The sequence below is a fragment of the Ostrinia furnacalis genome, unplaced genomic scaffold (assembly GCF_004193835.3).
Source record: "Ostrinia furnacalis isolate ACB-3 unplaced genomic scaffold, ASM419383v2 OfSCF4495, whole genome shotgun sequence".
NCBI classification, from domain to species: Eukaryota; Metazoa; Arthropoda; class Insecta; order Lepidoptera; family Crambidae; genus Ostrinia; species Ostrinia furnacalis.
This window is the reverse complement of record NW_021134734.1, coordinates 262,888-288,326: the sequence shown is the minus strand read 5'-3', so window position 1 is coordinate 288,326 and position 25,439 is coordinate 262,888. Positions and strand designations below refer to the sequence as shown.

General features: G+C 42.9%; 3 protein-coding genes across 3 annotated transcripts; 2 read left to right on the top strand and 1 right to left on the bottom strand.

The window, feature by feature from the left end:
• Positions 1-320: 320 nt before the first annotated feature.
• fray (oxidative stress responsive kinase frayed) lies at positions 321-5,272 on the top strand. Its single transcript, XM_028314021.1, has 6 exons — positions 321-460; positions 694-881; positions 1,384-1,528; positions 1,607-1,804; positions 2,271-2,478; positions 2,565-5,272. Exon 6 carries the CDS (start codon positions 2,885-2,887, stop codon positions 4,325-4,327), a length of 1,443 nt encoding a protein of 480 aa, XP_028169822.1. The 5' UTR covers positions 321-460; positions 694-881; positions 1,384-1,528; positions 1,607-1,804; positions 2,271-2,478; positions 2,565-2,884; the 3' UTR covers positions 4,328-5,272.
• LOC114359596 (nucleoside diphosphate-linked moiety X motif 19) lies at positions 571-2,794 on the top strand. Its single transcript, XM_028314049.1, has 5 exons — positions 571-881; positions 1,384-1,528; positions 1,607-1,804; positions 2,271-2,478; positions 2,565-2,794. The coding sequence occupies exons 1-5, from the start codon at positions 571-573 to the stop codon at positions 2,792-2,794; spliced, it is 1,092 nt and encodes a 363-aa protein (XP_028169850.1).
• Positions 4,594-23,866, bottom strand: Frmd5 (FERM domain containing). Its single transcript, XM_028314020.1, has 14 exons — positions 23,604-23,866; positions 23,429-23,533; positions 23,261-23,303; positions 23,002-23,178; positions 22,236-22,336; positions 20,944-21,084; positions 19,783-19,935; positions 19,598-19,686; positions 19,191-19,326; positions 18,778-18,856; positions 17,996-18,154; positions 15,923-15,925; positions 9,392-9,508; positions 4,594-8,289 (listed from the first exon to the last, which is right to left on the bottom strand). The coding sequence occupies exons 1-14, from the start codon at positions 23,685-23,687 to the stop codon at positions 8,066-8,068; spliced, it is 1,611 nt and encodes a 536-aa protein (XP_028169821.1). The 5' UTR covers positions 23,688-23,866; the 3' UTR covers positions 4,594-8,065.
• Between the last annotated feature and the right edge of the window lie 1,573 nt (positions 23,867-25,439).

The following is a 25,439-nucleotide window of genomic DNA, read 5'->3' as shown; positions in this document are numbered from 1 at the left end:
GCTGACTGGTAGGGTGATAAAGTTGGTTAACCTCAATGATTTTCACAAATATTATACTTAATACTACTTTACTTACTAATACTTTACTTTTACAAATATTACAAAACCATTGACCAACTCTAGCTAGTAGTACGCTAGGTACTACTCTATGGTACTACTAGAGTATAGACTAGCGTGTGAAAATCCCTATGTGGACTTACACTGTAAACGTGTAGGACTATGATTATATTCTATCAACCAATAAAAGCGCAGTAAAGATGACTTGCAGGCTTCTCATTGGTTTAAAATAAAACGTCATCAATGTCAAATACTAATGACAGACACGGTCTTTTTAGAACCAAAAAAAATGTGAATGGACGTCAATTTGCTATTTTTATATTTGTAATTTCTTCCTGTGCTATCGCAATAACAGTTATCATAGTTGATAAGACTATTTGACTTTATTTTCTACGTAAGGAAGGTTCGTTCTTACAGTGTGGATCGTAATTTCAGTTGTTTTGTTAACTTGTTTCGCGTTCACTTTGCGCTCATCATCTGTAGTGCTCGAAACAACTAGAAAGGAGCATTATCATGAACAGAATAGTCAGCAAAACTTGGCGTGATTCTGCTTCGTTAATAGTGCTGAATAAGCGGAGTGGGGATTCGTTATCACGGAGCCGCGGCGCGTTGGTTAATTACGAGGTGTTGTTGCAGACTCGGACGAGCAAGGCTTCGTTCCCCAACTCCGTGGTCTTCCCGGGAGGAGTGACTGAGGCCGCGGATGCGAGCGCCGACTGGTTGAGCCTCTTCAGCTCGTTCGGATACACACAGCACGACTTCGATGCTTTGCATCACGCTGGTGGCGCAGTCCGGCCAATTTTCCAACCTGATCCGGTCCGAAGGTACGTCACTATACTAATACTTGTCATGGGTATTTCCATAAACTTTCTATGTACTCAGCACTAACAGTTACACTAATGGCTAATGTACACTGGCTTATCACAACGATCTCAGCCTTATTAAGAAGCAATTGAATGTTAGAATATCTCAGTTGGCATAAAACTAGCAGCAATACTCTCTGAAATACAATATAGCCTCATTAAATTACATGGTAACATTAGCTCGATTTACATGACCATGACCATCTTGGTGTATTATATTTTGCTTAGCATTACATAGCGAGCTGTTGTATTGTATTTAACCATTCTTTTAAGAAAATCTTTAAACTGATTGATAATTAATAAATGTTTGCATATTGAAAAATTTTCACATAAACATCCACTGAAGAGTGTATACCTGCTAAATACATTGGCACTAGCAAATACAATGAATTAAGATAAAAGTAATTTTTGCTGTGTACGTATATTATACACTACTTAATTTATGTTATTTTTCAATTGACAGGCATATTGCGTTAAGAATTACGGCCATCAGAGAGACATTTGAAGAGCTGGGACTACTTTTATGCTGTCGAGAACACAAAAGCAAAAGAAATAATTTGTGGTCAAGTGCTATCGCCGACATTGATATAAAAGACTGGCAAGATCGAGTATGTAATACATTCAACTAGTTCCAGACTATATCAGATATTTTCAATAGAAATATTTCATTTATGTACGTCTTTCAGGTTAGCAAAAATCCAGATGAGCTACTAAACCTGTGTAAAGAATACAATTGCTATCCAGACATCTGGGCCTTACACTATTGGAGCAATTGGCTGTCACCGGTGCACCTCCCCAAAAGATTCAACACAGCATTCTTCGTGGCTGCATTTCAAAGTGAACCTCCAAATATAGAGAGCAACTCTGAAGTTATCAGTGTCCAAGTAATTATTTTTCTATTTTTTTAATAGTTTACTGAAAATTTGAATAAGGGGCCATCCATAAAGTACGTCACACGAATTTCATGATTTTTTGACCCCCCCTCCGTCCTTGTCACAGGTGGTCACATTTCTGAGACACCCCCCTCCCTAGTGTGACGTCACATGTTTTGCAATTTCACATCGAAAAATTATTAAATTAACAGTAGTTCCGAAATTAGTTTTATTATTTCCATTTAAATTAAGTACTTTTTTATGAAATCAACATTTTATCAAATATTTGAAACAATTGAAATGTGATGTCACGAAACTTAGGACCCCTCCCACCCCTTGTCACACCATGTCACACTTTGTCAACCCCCTCCCCCCCTCTTTACGTGTGACGTACTTTATGGATGACCCCTAAGTTCTCTTATAGATTTTTAAACATTATTGCTCATAATCCAATAACATGTTTGATATTTCTTTGCAGTGGTCAAATCCTGTAGATGTTTTAGCTAGGAATAATAATAAAGAATTAGAGCTGTACCCTCCACAAGTCTACGAACTGAATAGACTCATACATTTGACTGACATAGAAGAATTAATAAAATTCGCACAAAAAAGGAGCTGTCATAGTAATGCAGTTATATTCCCCGTCGTAATTAAAGCGTCGGATGGCATACTTCATCTTCTACCAGGTACTAAGTACTATCATATTTAAGTTTTAAGTAAGAAATAGTAGTCAGTTTTAATTAATATTATAACAATTCTCTTTATTTTTCAGGAGATGACCTGTACCCAACAAATGTAGATTACACAAACGGAAACGATAAAACTATTAAAGACAATACAGTATTAGACCTAAGAAACAGTAGTAATATTTTACATAGATTCGAAATCATTCACTCGGAGAGCAGAGGACAGTTCGTCATTCAGAAGTACAAACCTTCGAACCATATCAACATGGGTGACAAAACGATCAGAGTTCAAATGACCATTCATAAAAGTAAGTAGAGACAAGCCTTAACCGTCGGCCTTATTAGGAGTACAAACATAGGAACCGCAACAATAAACAGTACAGGAATCGTAGAGTCTTAGTTCAAAATGGCGAGCTCCGGGCACTCGTGGCCCAACAGCCAGGACGACTACGAGCTACTTGAGGTGATCGGCGTGGGCGCCACCGCCGTCGTGCACGCCGCCTACTGCGCGCCGCGCGCCGAGAAGTGCGCCATCAAGCGCATCAACCTCGAGAAGTGGAACACCTCCATGGACGAGCTGCTCAAGGAGATCCAGGCCATGTCCAGCTGCAGCCACGAGAACGTCGTCACCTACTACACCAGCTTCGTGGTGCGCGAGGAGCTGTGGCTCGTGCTGCGCCTGCTCGAGGGCGGCAGCCTGCTCGACATCATCAAGCACAAGGTGCGCGCCGCCAACTGCAAGCACGGCGTGTTCGACGAGGCCACCATCGCCACCGTGCTCAAGGAGGTGCTGCGCGGCCTCGAGTACTTCCACCAGAACGGACAGATCCACCGCGACATCAAGGCCGGCAACATCCTGCTCGGCGACGACGGCACCGTGCAGATCGCCGACTTCGGCGTGTCCGCCTGGCTCGCCACCGGCCGCGACCTGTCGCGCCAGAAGGTGCGCCACACCTTCGTCGGCACGCCCTGCTGGATGGCGCCCGAGGTCATGGAGCAGAACCACGGCTACGACTTCAAGGCCGACATCTGGTCCTTCGGCATCACCGCCATCGAGATGGCCACCGGCACCGCGCCCTACCACAAGTACCCGCCGATGAAGGTGCTCATGCTCACGCTGCAGAACGACCCGCCCACGCTCGACACCGGCGCCGAGGACAAGGACCAGTACAAGGCGTACGGCAAGACGTTCCGCAAGATGATCTCCGAGTGCCTGCAGAAGGACCCGGCCAAGCGGCCGACCGCGACCGAGCTGCTGAAGCACTCGTTCTTCAAGAAGGCCAAGGACCGCAAGTACCTCGTGCAGACGCTGGTCGCGATCGGGCCGAGCATGGAGACGCGCGTGCACAAGGCGAGCCGGCGGCAGCCCGGCGCGTCGGGCCGCCTGCACCGCATGGAGACGGGCGAGTGGGTGTGGGAGAGCGACGAGGACGACGCCGAGGACGAGGGCTCGCCCGCCGACCGGCCGATGAACACGCTGCCGCGCGCCGCGTCGTCGGACAGCGACGACGAGCCGCGCGCCGCCTTCAGCATCGGGCCCGCGCCCGCGCCGCCGCCGCAGCTGGAGCTGGTGCTGCGCATGCGCAACGCGCGCGGCGAGCTGAACGACATCCGCTTCGAGTTCGCGGCCGGCAAGGACTCGGCGGACGGCATCGCGGCCGAGCTGGTGGGCGCGGGGCTGCTGGAGGCGCGCGACGCGGGCGCGGTGGCGGCGCAGCTGGCGCGGCTGGTGGGCGCGGCGCTGGCGGGCGAGGGCACGCGTTGCGCCACGTTCCCGCTGGGCGCGCCCGCGCCGGCGCCCGACGAGGCCGGCCTGGTGGGCTTCGCGCAGCTCTCCATCGTGGACTGAGCGCAAACCACCAGGGGGGGGGGGTCTAGTTTATGAAATGAGTATAATTATTTTTACGATTTTATCCGTTATCCTATTTTCCGCTCGGTGCGTTGTGTCGGGCCGCGCGTGGCGCTCGAGTGCCATACTTGGGACGTTGACGGGACCGAGTTTACAGTGTTCATTTTACATAAACGTGTATGTCGCTCCGCAGAATGTTCTTTTTACATTGTTACTTGTTTGTTGCTTACTGAAGTTTTTTAAAAATAATTTAATAAAACATGAAATTTATTTTGGTAGATTGTTTTATTAAAATCTCTAGTAATCGTTTTATGAAGTAGAAGCTATTCGTCTTACAGATTACGGTTGTTTATGCTCGAAATCTTAAGTACAAATTAATATGTTTAAACCTATGTTTTGTTCAAATCTGTAGTCTAAAAGCACGAATGAAATGAACGAGTTTGAGATTGACCTCGACCTGCAAATTCAGTTTTTATCTGGATCCAGAATTTGCAGCTCTCATACAAAATAAGTATAGATCACATTTCACAGACTGACGTTTCCAGCGGCAACGCGAATTAGAAAAGCAATAGCGATATAAAAATAAATTTCATTTGGTATGAACTTATGTTGGTCCTCGAGAAAAAGAAACGTTCTATGCTACCAAAACTACAATCAAGCTACTTTTAATATGTGCTTTGAATTTGTAAATTTTAATCTACTTAAATGAATGCCTCTTGAGAAAAAATAGTACAATGTTACCAATGTTCTACAATAGGATACATGACACCAATGTCTACTTAATTACCGACACCTATCTGTATCATATAAATGCAACAAATGCGAATTTGTACTAAATAGTGCTGCTTCAAGACAATAATCACGTTTCGCGCTTCTGTTTATTTTCTACATCTCTATCGACAAACGTTTGGTGTCATGTACCCTTACTATACAATAGTCAGTGGACAGTCATAGTGGAGGTACACTAACAATTTAAAGCACACCCTAAATTACTTTTGTTAGCACAATGCTCTTACTGGTTACATCATATTTATACACTGGCAATTTGTAACACTTACAATATCTGGCATTTTGAGTACATCCTAACTAACAGTACCGTCGAATGTAACATATTTTACTTGTAAAATAAAGTAAGGGCATACTCTAAAACTCAGCACTATGCTATTGCAGGAGTTTTAGCGTATGCCCTAACGCATAGGAAGTTATTAGACTGATGGAAGCAAAAAATAAGTTAACATAATGAAAATAATTTTATATAAAACTATGTCAATGCAAAACTATAACAATATTTGTATAACAGACTAATTTAGAAGGGTTAATTTGGGTCACAGGACAGTGTGTTTTGCCCATCTAGTGTTTATGCAGCCTTTATTACTTTATAGATGTAATTAAGCTAGAAAAATAATATAGAAGATGCACATTTTCTGTAGATATTAAATTATATTATAGCATTGCGTGGACATAGTTTCCAATTAAAAACTAAAGAGAAACAATACGTAAGTCCATTAAAAATGCATTATGTGACTAGGCAGAAACAGTAAGCGTCTTAACATTTGCTTTAAAGATTAAACCTACTTCACACTAATAAGGCAATAACAACGTTCAATTCATTAAACATTTAAAAATAACATAATAGTTTGCTCAAGTAAATATGTATGATATAAGACAAAATATTCCAATTCCTTCAACAGCATAAGAAAGCAGTGACCTATTTAACTTATAACTATTTATATAAAATAATAAATTAAGTTATGTACCTACGTTCAACAATTTATCGAAGTTTACTTTACATGAACAGTGTGATAATATGTGGCTATTTGATTATGTAATAAATAAAGATATATAAGAAATTAAAATTAAAATCTACACGATCTGCACTAACCTCTCTCATTGTTATTGTATTGTTTTGATACCTTTTTCAAATTAGCATGTCCATGTATAGAGGGTTCGCGATAAAACAATGACGAATTCATGATTATGAACATAGAAAAGCGCTGATGCATGAGATTCTATACAGGCGGGTTTTTTTTACAAATTCTTTGGCAACTTCTTGTTTTTTTGTCAAATAGAAAAATTATGGCCTTATTGTTGTAACCAAAAAACTATCTTACGTTATATTTAATGAAGACTATTAGCACTGCATCTTACATCATAAGACATTATTTAAACTAATACAACGTCATTGCTGTTATAACGCGTTCACTTTTGTACTGTAGGAATCATAAAATATTGTAACGCTATACAAACGCTTAAAGAAGCCAATCAAATAGCATTGTTAAACCCATCTTTCTCAACCTGAGGTCATATTTTAACTGTGGTTGAAATATCTTTGCTTTTGTTAAGGTGAAATAAATTTAATATATTAGAACTAAATACTAATTCAAGCATAGCTTCATGTAAATGAGAAAACGACAAATAAAAACTAAACTTAACAATTATGACAATAAATATTTTCTTTTTAATATAAACGCGTTTGTTATACCTACATAATTTGTGCATTTTTATATCACTATACGAAAATAAGACTAGGTAACCCAAAAGATGGTCATGGCACAACACAAAAATAAGGTCACTGAACATTGTGTTCATAACACTATTTATAAAATAAAAACTATCTGGAAGACTAATATAAATGGAATGTAAAAATAAGTACACAAACAAACTCATACTTAAACAAGAGATTCGTGATATCAAATAGAATAGGATAGAAGTTAGGATAGCACATAAATAAATTGTTTTTTAAACAAAATAAAATTATGAAAAGACAGTTTTCCTATTTCTAAATAAAAAATATAACAAGTATTTCTGAAAACTGTTAAAATTATAGCGTTCATAGCTTTAAACGACGCAAGTGTATCAGGTACTTTCTTTAATCTGGAATATTTAACTACATAAGTATTTTAATATATTATTTTAAGTATTAATTCATGCATGTAATGGACAGATTCGGTATTCATAGTTATTTATTTCCAGAAGAATTCAATGTCTAATATTTTAAAGTTGTAAACAAACTACAAAGTAATGCGAAATGGAATTACTCGTGGAAAAAACGTGCGTAAACGAAAAACGTTAAGAGAAGTAAAGTATCACGAAACGTTGTGCGAGTTAAGTCTACAGAAATACCTAAGCTTAGAAGTCAAGTTGTACTATGAAAAAGCGTATTACATCAAAAGTGTGCCCGTGGCGAGAGTAATATGGAGATATGGATAATTTATCGTATCGTCATCACAATCATACCAGAAACAGTTTTCTGTACAAAATTGACACGAGCGAGTGATTATGACAACGTTACAAAATATTACAGCCACGGGCACCGACTTGGGACGATGTGTGGCGACTTTCGACAAGTCTATCGTATTTTGCGAAGGGCTACAAGGAATAGCGGCATTTATAGCAAGACCGTTTTCACCGACTATAGTTCTCCGACACAGATCTGATATTTTTTGTTTTAAAATCTGGTGCCTTTGGTCTCTAGACGGCTATCTGTAACCAACACAATGACACTATCCAACTAGTTACTGTCATTTTCTTCATGTAGGCTTTAAATTATAGTTAAGTAGATTTTTTTCATACAAACTCCTCTGTAACTCGATAACAATAAGTTGAGTTTTTCATTACCTTATCATGAGGATGCCATACTGTACAGAAAACGTGTTTCGGTAACAGTCTTGATAAATCCCGCTACTCCTCGTAGCGCCAGCCCAGCCGGCGTCTTTGCCGGCGACTGTTCGGGTCGAATCAGAACAGTTCCAGAAGTTTCCGCCGCAGGTATTCTTTGAGCGGCGCGTAGTAGTGGCGCCTTAGTGCTCGCAAGTCGGGGCGCCGTTTGAGGTCTCGTAGGGGCGCCCAATCTGTCTCGAAGAGCAGTAGGGCTGCCAGCGCTAGCCACGCCCACACGAAGAGGAATGAAGGTACGAACGCGCGAAGTAAGCTGAAGCCGCGAGGGGCTGCGGCCACGCCGGCTGGCGGGAGCGCGTTTGTAGATACGCGGGACCATTCTTCTCCTATTTGATGACAAGGAATAAGTAATTTATTTTCTGCAAATAAGTTTTTATACGTCCCCAGACGCAGGACCGGTCTTTGTGGAAATCCTTGGGGGAGGCCTTTGTTCAGCAATGGACGTCTTTCGGCTGAAACGAACGAACGAACGTCACCAGTATAAACTTTAATCCTACTGCTGCTTTGGGACAATAAGTGGGCCAGTGCTGAAAAGAAGCAGCGCAAGAAACTCAAACGCTTTTTAAGCATCTCTTTTCAAATGTTTACAACCACATTTGATGCAGTCTAAGAAGAAGTTGTGAGGTAAAGGACGAAGTAGCGCCACTGTAAAATCCTGTCACACGACAGTGGCGCCACTGTAGTCCTGTCTCTCGACGGTAGCGCCAATTGGTGAGCACAGATACGATAACTGTATATTGACCACGGCCGGTGCAACCCGGTCGAAACGTCAGGCAAATACAGGTAATATTTCAATATTGCCTATCGCGTATCGCGTTAAAACCTGTTTAAATGGCAATGCCAGATTTTGTATGGAAGGTGGCGTCTGTTTTTTTTTCGCGCGGCCATCGACCAAGCTTTGTTTTTTGATTACAAAATAGTGTAATAAACCAAACTTACTATGACATGTATACCTCTTAACTCAGTCTGAACTGAGTTACGAGCGTTAGACGTTTGATGATTTACATTACTATATAGATTTGATTTTTGCACGCAAGTTTTATAAGAAATTGCAACAAAATATTGCGCTATTTTTTTATTGCGCTGATTCTCCTCCACACAGATGTCTGGAGCCTTTAATGGATGGTATTGTTTGTTTAAACATACAATGTCACTATTTTGTTGCAATTTCTTACAAAACTTGCGCGCAAAAAGCAAAATCATCAAACTTTTAATGCTCGTAACTCAGTTCAGACTGAGTTTAAAGGTATACATGTCATAGTAAGTTTGGTTTATTACACTATTTTGTATCCAAAAAACATGGTTTGGTCGATGGCCGCGCGAAAAAAAAAGACGCCAATTTCCGGCATTGTCTTTTTAAAATGAATAACTGTAGGGTTGTCTCACCTTGCGCGGCGGGCGCGTTGGATGCGGCCGGCGCGGCGGCGTGGCTGTGCGTGGTGACGCCCGACTCCGACGACGAGTGCTCGAACGAGTCGCGCAGGCTGTAGTCCGCGGCGCACGCTGAAGACAAACGGGTTATTTGGGTAAATACCAGCGTTTTCTTGTGTTGTAATAGATGCTATTTTGCAACAAATGTGTAGACAGATATTACTGAGAATGATTGTAGGTACCTTATGCCTAGACTAGATCATTATAATTTCAACCATAGGTGGTCCACTTTCGAAAATCACCTTCTGGGTGGAGGACCCACGTTGCGCTTACCGGTATGTGGCCTCTATTCCAGAACCTTGCTGACCCATCGGTTAATTTATTACATAGGTGGAGTGCCAATAAGCTTGGGGAGTCTTATTATAGTACCTAATTTGAGACACTAGTGCGTTTTATGTGTGTGTAATACAGGAGTGGAAGAGATTTACGTAATGACACTTCAAACTCTTCCTGTGGTCTTCGGATTAATTTCGTTGCGGGTCCTTTCGCCTGTGACAAACATGGCCTCCACTGGCTGCATTTTTATTGGCGGTCAAGCTGTAGCTTTGCTCCTGGCTACACAGGATTTTTTTTGCATGACAAGGCAAGTATGGTCGCAGCAGGCCTGCGCGATGTCGACGAGAAACTTGGCCCTAGCTAGGTCTTTATAGGGGGTCAAGCTGTAGCTTTGCTCCTGCCTACAGACGAGTTGCAGCGGTAGGAACGAGAGGTGGGAATAGTCCTATGAGTGGCACCACAGATCACAGAAACTAAAGGGAGATGTGACAAGGGGGCGTGGCCGGTGTCGCAGCAATATGCCTAAAAACAGAACACATTGCTCGTGACAGCAATGATGACAGCAGCGACGTCATAATGTAAACAGTACATTGCTTGCGTAGTACTAAAGATCAATCGAACGTTGAGTACTGATACCGCAGTGAATAATGAGCACATATTTTGATTACTTTGTGTGATTTTTTTTAATTTTATTTTTTTTTTTATTTTTTTTATTTTTTCCGCCGTTGCACGCCTCGCCCGAAGCGCCGATGCTGCTCTCCTCAAGTGGAGCANAAGTCGGGCCGCCGCTTGAGGTCTCGTAGGGGCGCCCAATCGGTCTCGAAGAGCAGTAGGGCTGCTAGCGCTAGCCACGCCCACACGAAGAGGAACGAGGGTACGAACGCGCGAAGTAAGCTGAAGCCACGGGGCGCTGCGGCCGCGCCGGCTGGCGGAAGCGCGTTTGTTGAAACTCGGGACCATTCTTCTCCTATTTGATGACAAGGAATAAGTAATTTATTTTCTGCAAATAAGTTTTTATACGTCCCCAGACGCAGGACCGGTCTTTGTGGAAATCCTTGGGGGAGGCCTTTGTCCGACAATGGACGTCTTTCGGCTGAAACGAACGAACGAACGTCTCCAGTATAAACTTTAATCCTACCGCTGCTTTGGGACAATAAGTGGGCCAGTACAGAAAAGAAGCAGCGCAAGAAACTCAAACACTTTTATGAGCATCTTTTTTCAAGGGTTTACAGCCATTTGATGCAATCTAGGAAGTTGTAACATTCTGAACAATTTTATCTTCAACTTTAGTTTACCATTTTTATTTCATTTCATCGGTAAGTTACTTCTAATTGATGATAATGCGGGCTATCTTAACGTATTTGCCCTCACCAGTTGATCGTGTGGAGAGCTGTAACCGCTTCTACAACGGACACGCGTGAACGCAATAACGCATCAACGTGCCCATGACCAATCCGCCAAGAGCGAAACGAATAAGAAGAAGTTGGCGCCACTGTAGCGAACGGTTAGTGGCTAAGACAATGGCGTTAACTAGTGAGCGCTGAAGCCGTAAAAGGACGAAGCCTTGATCACACCTACCGAGTGGACGGGCGAGACAGTAAAATGATACTAGGCCGAGAGAGTTGGGTGAGCGAGTCACCTCGGCGCTCGGCCGAGCCCTCGGCGTAATGTTCATACACACCGAATACTCTGCCGAGAGCACTGTGTCACACGTTTGCTCGGTACGTGTGATCAAGGCATAAAAGTCCTGTCCTTCGACAGTGGCGCCGTCGTGGGCACAACTACGATAACTGCATTCTGGGAGTGGGTAGTCAATGCGAAAAAACGCTCAACGGTTGGAATGTCCAGGTGTCAAAAGTCCATACGGACCGGCTGTCAAAATGTACATTATTACCATGGTTACAATGGTTTAGTGACAAATGGTACACATCATAAAACAAAAGGTGTGATAGATAAAATGATCAACTGATATATTGTGCTCATGATTTAATTAATAAAATTAAATGTCAAAATGTTCAATGTTCTTGTAGTCCAGTCATAAAGAGTTTTTTTTGGATATTTTTACCTTGATGCATTTAAGCACGTGTTCACGTAAGCTATTATACAATAAGACGCTTGTTCGAATAAACCCGAAGACATTTTAACTTCAGATCATTTTAACCATTGCTCATTTAGACGTTCACACTTTTTGCCACACTAACAGCCGGTCCGTATGGACATTTTGACACCTGCACATTCCAACCGCTGAGCGTTTTTTCGCATTGACTACCCACTCCCAGAATGGATAACTGTAGGGTTGTCTCACCTTGTGCGGCGGGCGCGTTGGAAGTGGGCGGCGCGGCGGCGTGGCTGTGCGTGGTGACACCCGACTCCGACGACGAGTGCTCGAACGAGTCGCGCAGGCTGTAGTCCGCGGCGCACGCTGGAGACAAGTGACACGGTCAAATGGGGTCTATTCCACTTTGCTCACCCAGGTGATCAAATCAAATCAAATCAAATATAATTTATTTGCATTAAATAGGGTTTCACAAAGTGGGTGTTATTACATTTTTAAGTTATTGTACTTATGCCTATTTAGCCAAAGTGCAAAGCTAGATCAAAGTGGACTTCAGGCGACAATTTGGTGTCCTTTGATCACCCATAAAATAAAGAAATAATAAATATCCCTGGACATTTTACACTACGCTTCAGTCCTAAACTAAGCAAAGCTTGTACCTACTATGGGTACTAGATAACGGATATAAACATATTTAAATACTTTTTTTTTGTGAATACATACCTACATATTATACATACCTAGTAACACCCAGCCCTATCACAGAAATTAAAATTCATCATTAATTTCAATTTCTGCCTGGCCGGGAATCGAACCCGGGACCTCTCGGAATAGTAGGAATAGTAGTCCGTTCCGAACCACTACACCAAACGGCCGACGACCAAGGCCATGGATAAGATCACCTATGTGATCAAAGTGGACTTCTTATCCTATGGGTGATCAAAGGACACTAAAGTGTCGCTTGGAATATGAATAGACCGAATATGGGACCCTAGCTACATTATTCGTCGTCCTACCATTTCCCGCGCAGCGTCAACAGTCAACACGCTGCGCAGGCGCTAGTGAGACGACGTTCGAAAGACGCTAGCATGGAAGAGGCCTTAGGACAGAAACTGCGTTAGGCGGGCACCCGCGCGGTTTCATACAAAATGCTCCGCGCGGGAGACTTTCGTATGAAACCGCGCGGGCGTCCGCTTAACGCAGTTTCGGGCCTTACACTTGAGTGAGGTTAAGCTAAACCCTGTTGGATTATTATCAGTTTCCATGTTGCCTGGATGGTAGCGGCCTACGTCCAGCGCCTTCCTGCTACCTTTACGATGTCGTCGGTCCACCTTGTGGGTGAACGTCCCACGCTGCGTTTTCCAGTACGCGGCCTCCACTCCAGAACCTTGCTGACCTATCGGCCGTCAGTTCTGCGTACTATGTGCCCTGCCCATTGCCACTTCAGCTTGCTAATCCGTGGGGCTATGTCAGCGACTTTATGATGATGATGAAAAGAGATATCACTCACGCGGCTTGTCGTCGGGCACGCGGTGGTCACAGCAGGCGAGCGCGATGTCGACGAGAAACTTTGCCCTAGCTAGGTCTTTACAGGGGGTCAAGCTGTAGCTTTGCTCCTGGCTAGAGAGGAGTTGCAGCGGTAGGAACGAGAGGTGGGAATAGTCCTATGAGTGGGACCACAGATCACAGAAACTAAAGGGAGATGTGACAAGGGAGCATGGCCGGTGTCGCAGCAATATGCCCAAAAACAGAACACATTGCTCGTGACAGCAATGATGACAGCAGCGACGTCATAATGTAAACAATACATTGCTTGCGTAGTACTAAAGATTATTCGAACGTTGAGTACTGATACCGCAGTGGATAATGAGCACATATTTTGATTACTTTGTTAGTGTTAGGTAAATGGGTATATTAGCCGACACTAGCCCATGTTAACTTGGTCATATAAATGGTATGGTGAAGTCAGAAAATTGCTGTCTTCATTTTAATTATTTTATTTTTTGAAAATTAAAAAAAATGAAATGGTGATATCAAATTTCTGACTTCACCATACCATTTACATGCCCGTGTTAACATGGGCTAGTGTCGGCTAATATACCCATTTACCTAACACCCTGTATATCACTATGTGGGACACTCACGCGGCTTGTCGTCGGGCGCGCGGTGGAGCGAGGCAGGCTTCTGTAGCTTTGTTCCTGGCTACATAGGAGTTGCAGCTATGGGAACGAGAGGTGGGAATAGTCCCAAGATTGGACACTCACGCGGCTTGACGTCGGGCGCGCGGTGGAGCGAGGCAGGCTGCTGTAGCTTTGTTCCTGGCTACATAGGAGTGGCAGCGGTGGAACAAGGTGGGAATAGTCCCATGATTAGACACTTACGAGGCTTGTCGTCGGGCGCGCGGTGGAGCGCGGCAGGCTTCTGTAGCTTTGTTCCTGGCTACATAGGAGTTGCAGCGGTGGAACAAGGTGGGAATAGTCCCATGATTAGACACTTACGAGGCTTGTCGTCGGGCGCGCGGTGGAGCGAGGCAGGCTTCTGTAGCTTTGTTCCTGGCTACACAGGAGTTGCAGCGGTGGAACAAGGTGGGAATAGTCCCATGATTAGACACTCACGCGGCTTGTCGTCGGGCGCGCGGTGGAGCGAGGCAGGCTTCTGTAGCTTTGTTCCTGGCTACATAGGAGTTGCAGCGGTGGAACAAGGTGGGAATAGTCCCATGATTAGACACTTACGAGGCTTGTCGTCGGGCGCGCGGTGGAGCGAGGCAGGCTTCTGTAGCTTTGTTCCTGGCTACATAGGAGTTGCAGCGGTGGAACAAGGTGGGAATAGTCCCATGATTAGACACTCACGCGGCTTGTCGTCGGGCGCGCGGTGGAGCGAGGCAGGCTTCTGTAGCTTTGTTCCTGGCTACATAGGAGTTGCAGCGGTGGAACAAGGTGGGAATAGTCCCATGATTAGACACTCACGCGGCTTGTCGTCGGGCGCGCGGTGGAGCGAGGCAGGCTTCTGTAGCTTTGTTCCTGGCTACATAGGAGTTGCAGCGGTGGAACAAGGTGGGAATAGTCCCATGATTAGACACTTACGAGGCTTGTCGTCGGGCGCGCGGTGGAGCGAGGCAGGCTTCTGTAGCTTTGTTCCTGGCTACACAGGAGTTGCAGCGGTGGAACAAGGTGGGAATAGTCCCATGCTTAGACACTCACGCGGCTTGTCGTCGGGCGCGCGGTGGAGCGAGGCAGGCTTCTGTAGCTTTGTTCCTGGCTACATAGGAGTGGCAGCGGTGGAACAAGGTGGGAATAGTCCCATGATTAGACACTCACGCGGCTTGTCGTCGGGCGCGCGGTGGAGCGAGGCAGGCTGCTGTACATTTGTTCCTGGTTACACAGGAGTTGCAGCGGTGGAACAAGGTGGGAATAGTCCCATGATTGGACACTTACGAGCCTTGTCGTCGGGCGCGCGGTGGTCGCAGCAGGCGAGCGCGATGTCGACGAGAAACTTGGGCCTAGCTAGGTCTTTATAGGGGGTCAAGCTGTAGCTTTGCTCCTGCCTACAGACGAGTTGCAGCGGTAGGAACGAGAGGTGGGAATAGTCCTATGAGTGGCACCACAGATCACAGAAACTAAAGGGCGATGTGACAAGGGGGCGTGGCCGGTGTCGCAGCAATATGCCCAAAAACAGAACACATTGCTCGTGACAGCAATGATGACAGCAGCGACGTCATAATGTAAACAGCACATTGCTTGCGTAGTACTAAAGATTATTCGAACGTTGAGTACTGATGCCGTAGTGGATAATAAGCACATATTTTGATTACTTTGTGTGTGTGAATTTCGAGAGTTGGCATCTCTCTATAGATATCACTATAGCCTTGATCACACGTACCGAGTTAACGGGCGAGACAGTAAAATGTTTACTCGGCCAAGACAGTGATGTAAGCGAGTAGCTGTTCACATGTCTTTTGAAATTATCACAGTCAGTTTATTTCCATTGAGACTTTTCTTTTTCTGTAATCTGTGGACGTGACGTCAATCATTTGGCCGAGTGTGGCGAGTGGCAAGATAGTGCACGTTCAGACCTGCCGAGCGAGCGAGCGAGACAGTGCGGGGAAGCGGGACGGTGGACACTCGGCCTAGTAAGTAGAACGGGATTCGAGCTACTGTCTCGCCGTTTTGCTCGGCCGAGCACTCGGCCGATCACTCGGCGCTATGTTCATACGCACCGAGTACTCGGTACGTGTGATCAATCACTATGTGGGACACTCACGAGGCTTGTCGTCGGGCGCGCGGTGGTCGCAGCAGGCGAGCGCGATGTCGACGGCGGGCCCGCTGAGCAGGCAGCCGCCGTTGCACGCCTCGCCCGAAGCGCCGATGCTGCTCTCCTCAAGTGGAGCACTGTGCGTGGACCGAGGCAGGCTGCTGTAGCCTGCACACACGTAAACTTAGGTCAGAGAGGTTATCTTCATAGAAACGCACGGGCGCGGTTTGTATGTGAGCGCGCCAATACGTATGCGGCGCGCACGCACTCACTGACAAAATTTAGCGTGGATTAGCGGTGGTTGCGCCGAATTTTGTCAGTGTGTGCGTGCGCGCCGCATACGTATATTGGCGCGCTCACATACAAACCGCGCTCGGTGCGTTTCTATGAAGATGACCTACTCATTTGTATTTACTCTGCTTAGGTCTTAGAGCCCTGCCCACACTGGCGGATTACAAGCGTTTTCAAAGCGGCGAAAATGCTAAGAAAACGCTTGCAATCCGCCAGTGTCACAGCTTACGCCGGTATTCACAAACGATGCTTGCTTAANGATACTGTTGCCATTAAAAGAAATTAGTACCATTAGTTTTCCGCAACATGGCGAGGGTTTTTATGTTCCTGGTCAGGCTATAATACTTTACTTTTACAAATATTACAAAACCATTGACCAACTCTAGCCTAGCGTTCTACTCTATGGTACTACTAGAGTATAGACTATAGTTCCAAAATACTGGACTGTCCTGTCGATGACATTGACAGTGGGGCGCCACCGTCAATACCGGATCGCTGGTTCAGATTTTTGCCATGTTGGAAACCATATAGTTGAACGATGGTAGCGCCCCCCTGTCATTGAGTTTGGCGGGACAGTTCAGCGTGGGTCATCTATAGCGTGTGAAAATCCCTATGGACTTACACTCATGAAGCTAAAGATAAAAATGGAGGGCAAAGTTGGAACAAAAACTTGAGTCAAATACCTACTTATATCTATCTCGCTCTCTGCGGCCCTACCTCTCTTTTTAGTGTGAACTGTAGTATTGCTATCTTCTGATTTAAATCTCCTTGTAAATTCTTCGAAATAGCCAATTCACTAACCAAATCAGAAGTTAAACAAATAAATAATTAATATTTGAAACTAAGAATTTTGTGATTTTTTTATTTAACTAGGTAATAGTTAAATAAAAAAATCACAAAATTGTCGGCCATTTAGGCCATTTAGGTAATGTGTTGGCGAATCAGGGAATTACAATCCCAATTCCTGGGTAATCGGTACCATGTGGCAACATCGGCCCAATCCGGTCCATCATGGCGGTTGTTTACTATTTTGTTTATTATGCAGTTGATTTCGTTTGAGATTGTTTACAGGAGANTTGTCGTCGGGAATGTTGTGGAGCGAGGCAGGCTTCTGTAGCTTTGTTCCTGGCTACACAGGAGTTGCAGCGGTGGAACAAGGTGGGAATAGTCCCATGATAGACACTCACGCGGCTTGTCGTCGGGCGCGCGGTGGAGCGAGGCAGGTTTCTGTAGCTTTGTTCCTGGCTACACAGGAGTTGCAGCGGTGGAACAAGGTGGGAATAGTCCCATGATTAGACACTCACGCGGCTTGTCGTCGGGTGCGCGGTGGAGCGAGGCAGGCTTCTGTAGCTTTGTTCCTGGCTACATAGGAGTTGCAGCTATGGGAACGAGAGGTGGGAATAGTCCTATGACACTCACGCGGCTTGTCGTCGGGCGCGCGGTGGTCGCAGCAGGCCAGCGCGATATCGACGAGACTTGGCCCTAGCTGGGCCTTTATTGGGGGTCAAGCTGTAGCTTTGTTCCTGGTTACACAGGAGTTGCAGCGATGGAACAAGGTGGGAATAGTCCCATGATTGGACACTCACGCGGCTTGTCGTCGGGCGCGCATGCTCCATGGGCTAGTGTCGGCTCATATACCCATTTACCTAACACCCTGTATATCAATCACTATGTGCGACACTCACGAGGCTTGTCGTCGGGCGCGCGGTGGTCGCAGCAGGCGAGCGCGATGTCGACGGCGGGCCCGCTGAGCAGGCAGCCGCCGTTGCACGCCTCGCCCGAAGCGCCGATGCTGCTCTCCTCAAGTGGAGCGCTGTGCGTGGACCGAGGCAGGCTGCTGTAGCCTGCACACACGTAAACTTAGGTCAGAGTAAATACATAGAGTAGGTTATCTTCATAGAAACGCACGGGCGCGGTTTGTGTGTGAGCGCGCCAATACGTATGCGGCGCGCACGCACACACTGACAAAATTTAGCGTGGATTAGCGGTGGTTGCGCCGAATTTTGTCAGTGTGTGCGTGCGCGTCTCATACGTACATTGGCGCGCTCACATACAAACCGCGCTCGGTGCGTTTCTATGAAGATGACCTACTCATTTGTGTTTACTCTGCTTAGGTCTTAGAGCCCTGCCCACGCTGGTTACAAGCGTTTTCAAAGCGCCGAAAATGCTTAGAAAACGCTTGCAATCCGCCAGTGTCACAGCTTACGCCCGTATTCACAAACGATGCTTGCTTAAGTGAATCAGCAAATCGAACGCAAACGTTGAATGGAAATCTGTGATTGGTTCGTGTGTCACCCTGTGCGTCCACGCGCACTGGCTGACCTCATAGTATGTTTATGAATACGGGTTTATATCACTCAGGTGATCAAAGTGGACTCCAGGCGACACTTTGGTGTCCTTTGATCACCCTGGATACGACAAAAAAATATTTGATGTGATTTTAAAGCTGTAAAGTTTCGATACTTACCAAAATCACCAGTCATCGGAGTAGATGGCGTGGCAGGTACACTCGAAGCTTTTCTTTTGCCGCCTGTACTTGAACCTTCCTGCTTAACAAAAGAATCCCTCTCAATACTATCCACGAATTCCAATGAGGGCTATCGTTTTAGCGCTCACCAGTTGGCGCCACTGTAGAGTAAGGTCCTGTAACTTGCTAGTAGCTAAGACAGTGGCGCCGGCTGGTGAGCGCTAAAGTGGTAGGAGGACTATCGCATTTGCACTCATCAAGATGGCGCCACTGTAGAGTAAGGTCCTGTCAATCGCCAGGGGTGCCAACTGTTAAGTATAAAAACGATAGCCCTCATTAGGTACTACCGTGAAAATTCTAGGTTTCAAGCCACTCTAAGCCTTATTATAAGCAGAGATAAGGTCGACAATCACCTGAGAGTCCCTCGGTGCCAGGAGACCGTCGCGTTCCAATATCTCTCGCTCGGTGCGGCCCACATACTTGAACTTGGTGCCCCACGAGAATAACCCTCCGCCAGAGTAAACGCACGCGTCCGATGATGAAGGCAATCTGCAGAAACAATTTGCATTTTAAGCATTTTACAGTATTAATAAAATAACCCACAGCCTCTCACACATCGTTAACACGTTCGACGCCATGTTCTCATAAATTTGCAAACCCAAATTTTAAAACTTACGTATGTAGTAACTTGACTTAGTAAGTAGGCAAATAAAACAATTTTTTTGATGTTATTAATTTCTTTTCAACTAAAAGCTGTATTTTTTCAAATAAATAAACTTAGACAGACAGAAGTTTAAAAAAATTAGTAATCTGTGCTTACGTGAAAAACAGCATTTGTTCAATGGCACAACACCACACATGCCGACACGATGCACCGCTTGGACATTTGAAGCCGACTGTATGTTTTTTCTGTAAAAAAATATAACATATTTTATGTAATCTTTCTTGTGTAAATCATAGTGATAAAAACAGGCATAAGTTTAAAAACATTGAAAAAAGTCTTACTTCTGGATAATTCAAATGGACTATGAACATGCGGCCTTCGAAGTTGATCTTGTGGACCTCATTCCACTTGAAGTGGTGCGTCTTCTTGCTGCCCTGGAAGGTTAGAATCCCGCTGTGGTTGATGCCCAAGTACAACTGGTTGCCTCTGTGGTCCTGTGAAAAAAAGCATAAGGCATTCACTAACTACTAAAACCACCGATAAATAGCCAAGAAAAAAGAATTTGCCTCTATTAAGAGCCACTGAACGCACCTGGCGAATCCATATTTAAAAAATGCTATAATGCGGACACGTTTTCTTGCACTGAAGTTTAAAAAAAATTGTGATGGCATTGAATGTGTTAACTGTTTTTTGTGGAAGATAATAAAATCAGAACTACTTTTAAAACTAATACAATAGGTGTAGTGCCTAAGTAAATTGTTATTCCGAAAAGACGAAGTCACGAAAAGACGATATACACAGGGTGTGTTCTAACTAAAGCAACTCTTTGATACCAGATAAATCCAAAAACATTCTAAAAACGGAACACTATGTTAGGGCTATATTAATCCATTTTAATTAGTGATGCAACAAATACTACTTTTACGAATATGAATATTAAATCTACTATTCGGCGAATACGAATACGAATATCTAGACTCTACACACTCACTGCGGGCGCGCGTCGCACAGTCGCGACAGCAATATAATTATGCGCGAGCGATAAGGATGGGTAGCTTGGGGTCATTGGACGGGATTCTACGTGCTCACGGACCAGGCTTTAGTCATGAAATACTCATAAATTTAACTCTTTTTATTATGATTATCGTTTTAGTAATTAAAATTTACAAATGGCATTTTTTTTTATTGTATCACTACTTTGTAACTAAACACAAAAGAAAAAAAAATCTTGTACAATCGACCTGCTATTGACTGTCAAATTCCGGAAGAGAACTTACTTACTACTTTGTTACATACTGACCGGGGTTTTCCCGTCGTGTCGCTGTGAGTGTTCGGAGACACTTACGTGTGGGACAAAATTTAAAAAAATAGATATTCGTATTCGTAATTATTATTTCACCGAATACCAATATTCTGAAAATGTCTACTATGCGGCGAATACGAATATTCGTATTCGTTGCATCACTCATTTTAATACAGGTTGTTAATAATCATATGCATACCTTCACAGGGTGTGGATCAACACCATAGGTGTCTAACTGGCAGGCTATCTTTAGGAAGGTCCTCTCAGCTTCTTGCGTGGACATGCCTTTGACGCCGCCACCGCCGCCGGGCGTCCCTTCAACTGGCTCTCTATGCAACTCCTGGAATCAGGGTATATTGAGTTAAGTGAATGAGTCAAATAATAAATAAATTATTTATTTCTCTCACAATCAGTAACATACTTAGGAAGTAACATTTCGAGAACCACGAAATAACTACCACGAAACAAGCACAAATCAAGGACACAAGGAGACGGCATCATACATACACAATTACAACACAAATACTTGCTGCTGGAGCTGTGGAAAACAAGGACACTCGATGAAAGATTGCAGAAGTAAGAAAATACTATTTTGTAACGGTTGTGGCAAGATCGGCAAAATGAGTAAACAGTGTTGTAAGAAAACAAGTGAGTACACACAGGCCATGACAATGAACACAAGTCCGCAAATTAAAGATAACCGTCCCTTCGTAGATGTATCGATACTGGGCGAAAAATATCAAGCACTCGTAGACACCGGCGCCACAAGATCATACATCAACGACCAAGTATACAAGAAATTCACGAAAAGAAACTTGAAACCGAAAACAGTAAGCATAACAGCTAGCATGACAGATGGGCATACAACTCGAATAAAAGAAGAACTAGACTTGCAAATAAATATAAAGGGAAAAACAATCGACCACCAAGTGTTATATCATCCACAAATCACGACTATACTAATCGGCATGGACATATTAAATAGAATAGGAGCNGCTGTACCTCTAGTAGGAAAAACTTTCGAGTTCGTTTCGTTGCGTATTCAAAGTGTCATCGAAAAATTTTGTATGAAAAATTAAACAGCGCCCCCTAGGGCGGCTATAATATAGCCCTAGGGGGCGCTGTTTAATTTTTCATACAAAATTTTTCGATGACACTTTGAATACGCAACGAAACGAACTCGAAAGTTTTTCCTACTAGAGGTACAGGTGCCTATTGTAGATTTTAAGAAAATCTGTATACAGGCCCACTCCACGGAATCTATTTGATTAAATAATTATACATTTCAATAATTGGTGGATTCCTAAAAGTACAGAGAGTTGGATTCTAATTAAATAGATATGCTAAACAAAAAATTAAAAATACAGTAGCACTTTTTTCAATTTCTGAATAAGGCATCAAAAAGAAAGCCTCTAAATGCCATTATTATGCCACTCATAACTTGTGATCTTATGCCTAATGAGGTATTTACATTAAAAAAATAACACTGACCTGTATTCTAGCCTCAATAGCATCAGTCTGTCTCAGAAGCAACCTCATTTCAGTCACATAGTTTCCAACATGTATGCTTGGATCATAATCTCCCAGCTCAACTGCAAAAATTTAAAGGTAATATTTAAAAAAAACTAGAAATCATTAATTAAAAATTTTAGCCCCCTTATTACAGGTTTAACCTCAAGATGAACACTGGTTTAAAATGACATTTCCATACCATATTACAGGGTTTACAAAATTTAGTACCCAATTGAAATTAAAAATTGGTTCACATACTAAAGTAAATATAGTAGGAGTAATGCATATTGACTGATTTATTTATTTAACAAATAGACTTGTTAATCTCAATTCTAACAAATAGACAATAATTCCGCCCGCGGCTTCGCCCGCGTGGAATTTTGTCTGTCACAGAAAAACTTCATCGCGCGCGTCCCTGTTTCAAAAACCGGGATAAAAACTATCCTATGTTCTTTCCCGGGACTCCAACTATCTCTATGCCAAATTTCATCAAAATCGGTTGCGAGGTTTAAGCGGGAAAGCGTAACAGACAGACAGACAGACAGAGTTACTTTCGCATTTATAATATTAGTTGGGATTATTTGAGAGAAAGAATTTGCACTTCATTACATCCATTTGCGACGGACGACAGTGTGACATCTTCAATTAGATTAACATAGAAGATGTCACATTGTCGTCGCAAATGGATGATTAATAAATCAATGAATGTGCAAACTGTGATGATCATGTCCTCAATCTAACTTACTCTGTATTATAAGTGCCCCTAACATTGCAGCTTCATTGGACGTACAATAGAGCCTGCCGTGTAGCAGGTCTCTCTTCAGCTGTAAATAGATCTGGAACCTGGTCACGTCTTCTTTCAGGAGTAACGGATTTGGGGGATAGAATTTTACTCTAAAACTAAATAGTATTGGAGACGCATCTGCAAACAAAATGTATTATTTTTTATATTGTTTCGAAATTGCTTGATGTAGCAACTTTGGTTGGATCACACATGTACTTGCCTTTTACTTGCTTCAGTATCAACTTTGCCATATGCAGCCAATGCTAAAATATTAAAAAAAGCATAAGATTTTTTATAAAACCAAGTCATGAATAATTTCTAATATGAATACAATTAGATTTGAATATGTTTACATATGATTATAGTGAATGTAAAAATACAGTCTTACCCGCTGTCCCCCCGCATCCACATATCGCAAACCAAAGTAATCGGTCTCTGTGAGATTCAGTTGCTGGCACACATACTCCAGTAGGTATTTCCCCTTGTAGCTTGGCTGAAAACACAATACGGATAACAAACCTGTGTTAAAGTTGGGAATCTACCAATTAACCACATTCACTCACGTGAAATTCGCATTCTAATATCTCGGTATCCTCTAAAAGCCGTACTGTGCATTTATAAACAATGTCCCCACGGCTTTTAAACATCTTGAATCCTTATATTGACGTATTTTACCAAGCGTTAGTTAACAATATCACTAGTTAATAGCATTGTTTTTTTATAAATGTAACTCCATTTCAATTAGTTCATTTATTACTGTTTTCATTTGTTTTTTATTTCGATTTCCGAAATGAATGTGGGATGATGATGACAGGGGTGCGGTGTGGTGGGGGGAGAATGTCGTACATTGACAGATTCGTAATTCGTTCAACAATATTGTTTTATCTCATTGTATTTATCCCAGCCGATGTAAAAATATTTACTACTTTTATTTCGTACCTTGTCAAAATAGATCAATAATATTATAATAGATCATTACCAAAATGAATTCCATGTAAAACTAAAAATGTTTAAAAATACATTTACCACCTAAATAAACTTTGATGGTTTCTGAACGTTTGGGAATTACATGTGACGTTACTTCCGGCAAAGTATTGCCGAGTGTTGCCTTGTTAGTAAACCTCCCTTTACCTTGGCATGCATATCACTCTCTCATTTCCCCACAAGTATTCAAAAAATCAATATTAAAATAAATATTGATTACAAGGGTGATGGACATTGCAATAATCTTTTATTTAATTGAATTTTAATATTTATTTATCACATTTCAAGAAATTGTAATTTTGACTTTACAAAATAGATCTTGCTTCATTTTGGAACAATTGAATTTCTGTCAACTAACCAAACAAAAACTATTAAAACAGCGCTAGATCCTTTATAAAGAATGTCTAAATCGCACTAAAGTTACGTGTACAGATGCAGAGCAGTACGGTTCAACATAGCGAGTGTTATTTAATGCCACAATTTCAAAATGTGAAGATAATAATATATCGATGGTATTTGTATGTAAATAATTCAAAACAAAACTCTTTTTTTCTCTTGATAGGAATAGATTTTAGTGCGCTTCGGTTTACATTAGTATGTAGGCCAGTAGAATTAAACACAAAAATGAATTAAATCGGAAATAATTCCTACTAAAGATTTTAGTGCTTTAATGGCTTCATTAGTTGCCCATAAAAACTCTCCTAGGTTTTCGACTTCGACGGAGTTGTGCTTAAGTGGTGGGGGCCCCCGAAAGGGGCGCTTTTTAAGTTTTCCGGTTAAAACCTAGGAGAGTCTTAATGGGCAACCAATGAAGCCATTAAAGCAATAAAATCTTTTGTAGGAATTATTTCCGATTTAAAATCTAATTTTACTGGCCTAATGGGCCTGAATGCCTGATAAACAAAATACACTATGGGTTGATCCTTTGCTTGCCACCGCGGCCACGCCCCGAAATCGAACCAACTAAAATCTGTTCATAATTACACACTGTAATGTAATGAAATGAAAACTAGAAAATCTCAAATTATTTCAATCATTTACCTACGGAATATTGTATTTTATGGTGGGGGATTTTCGAAAAAAAATCGGAAATACATAATTTTGAATGCAGTTCTCTTTCTTTTCAAAGATAAGGAAATATTTTCTTTGAGTAAAACGTTCTATTTACAGTATTATGAGTACTTTCCTTCCAGGTGGCATTACAAAATTCCACCCTGTATATTAATTATGCATGTAACTTTTTATTAATAAAGAGGTTGCCTACTTCATTCAATATACAGTGCGACATAAAAGAGTAGAAATTTAATTGGGGCACCACTGTCGTTCACATAGCAACCCTGATAGCGCGACTAGATTGGTCTTGATGCTTTATTTTTTTTAGTATAATATTATTTTATGAATATTATTTTATTTCA

What these genes read in the sequence shown, in the direction of transcription:
- LOC114359596 (XM_028314049.1), top strand. Translation starts at nt 571, where the DNA reads ATGAACAGAATAGTCAGCAAAACTTGGCGTGATTCTGCTTCGTTAATA. An exon ending in CAACCTGATCCGGTCCGAAG is followed by an intron (nt 882 to 1,383) that starts GTACGTCACTAT and finishes TTCAATTGACAG; the next exon opens with GCATATTGCGTTAAGAATTA. An exon ending in CTGAAGTTATCAGTGTCCAA is followed by an intron (nt 1,805 to 2,270) that starts GTAATTATTTTT and finishes ATTTCTTTGCAG; the next exon opens with TGGTCAAATCCTGTAGATGT.
- Frmd5 (XM_028314020.1), bottom strand. Translation starts at nt 23,687, where the DNA reads ATGTTTAAAAGCCGTGGGGACATTGTTTATAAATGCACAGTACGGCTT. An exon ending in CTATTGAGGCTAGAATACAG is followed by an intron (nt 21,085 to 22,235) that starts GTCAGTGTTATT and finishes CCCTGATTCCAG; the next exon opens with GAGTTGCATAGAGAGCCAGT. An exon ending in TGGCACCGAGGGACTCTCAG is followed by an intron (nt 18,857 to 19,190) that starts GTGATTGTCGAC and finishes TTTGTTAAGCAG; the next exon opens with GAAGGTTCAAGTACAGGCGG.
- fray (XM_028314021.1), top strand. Translation starts at nt 2,885, where the DNA reads ATGGCGAGCTCCGGGCACTCGTGGCCCAACAGCCAGGACGACTACGAG.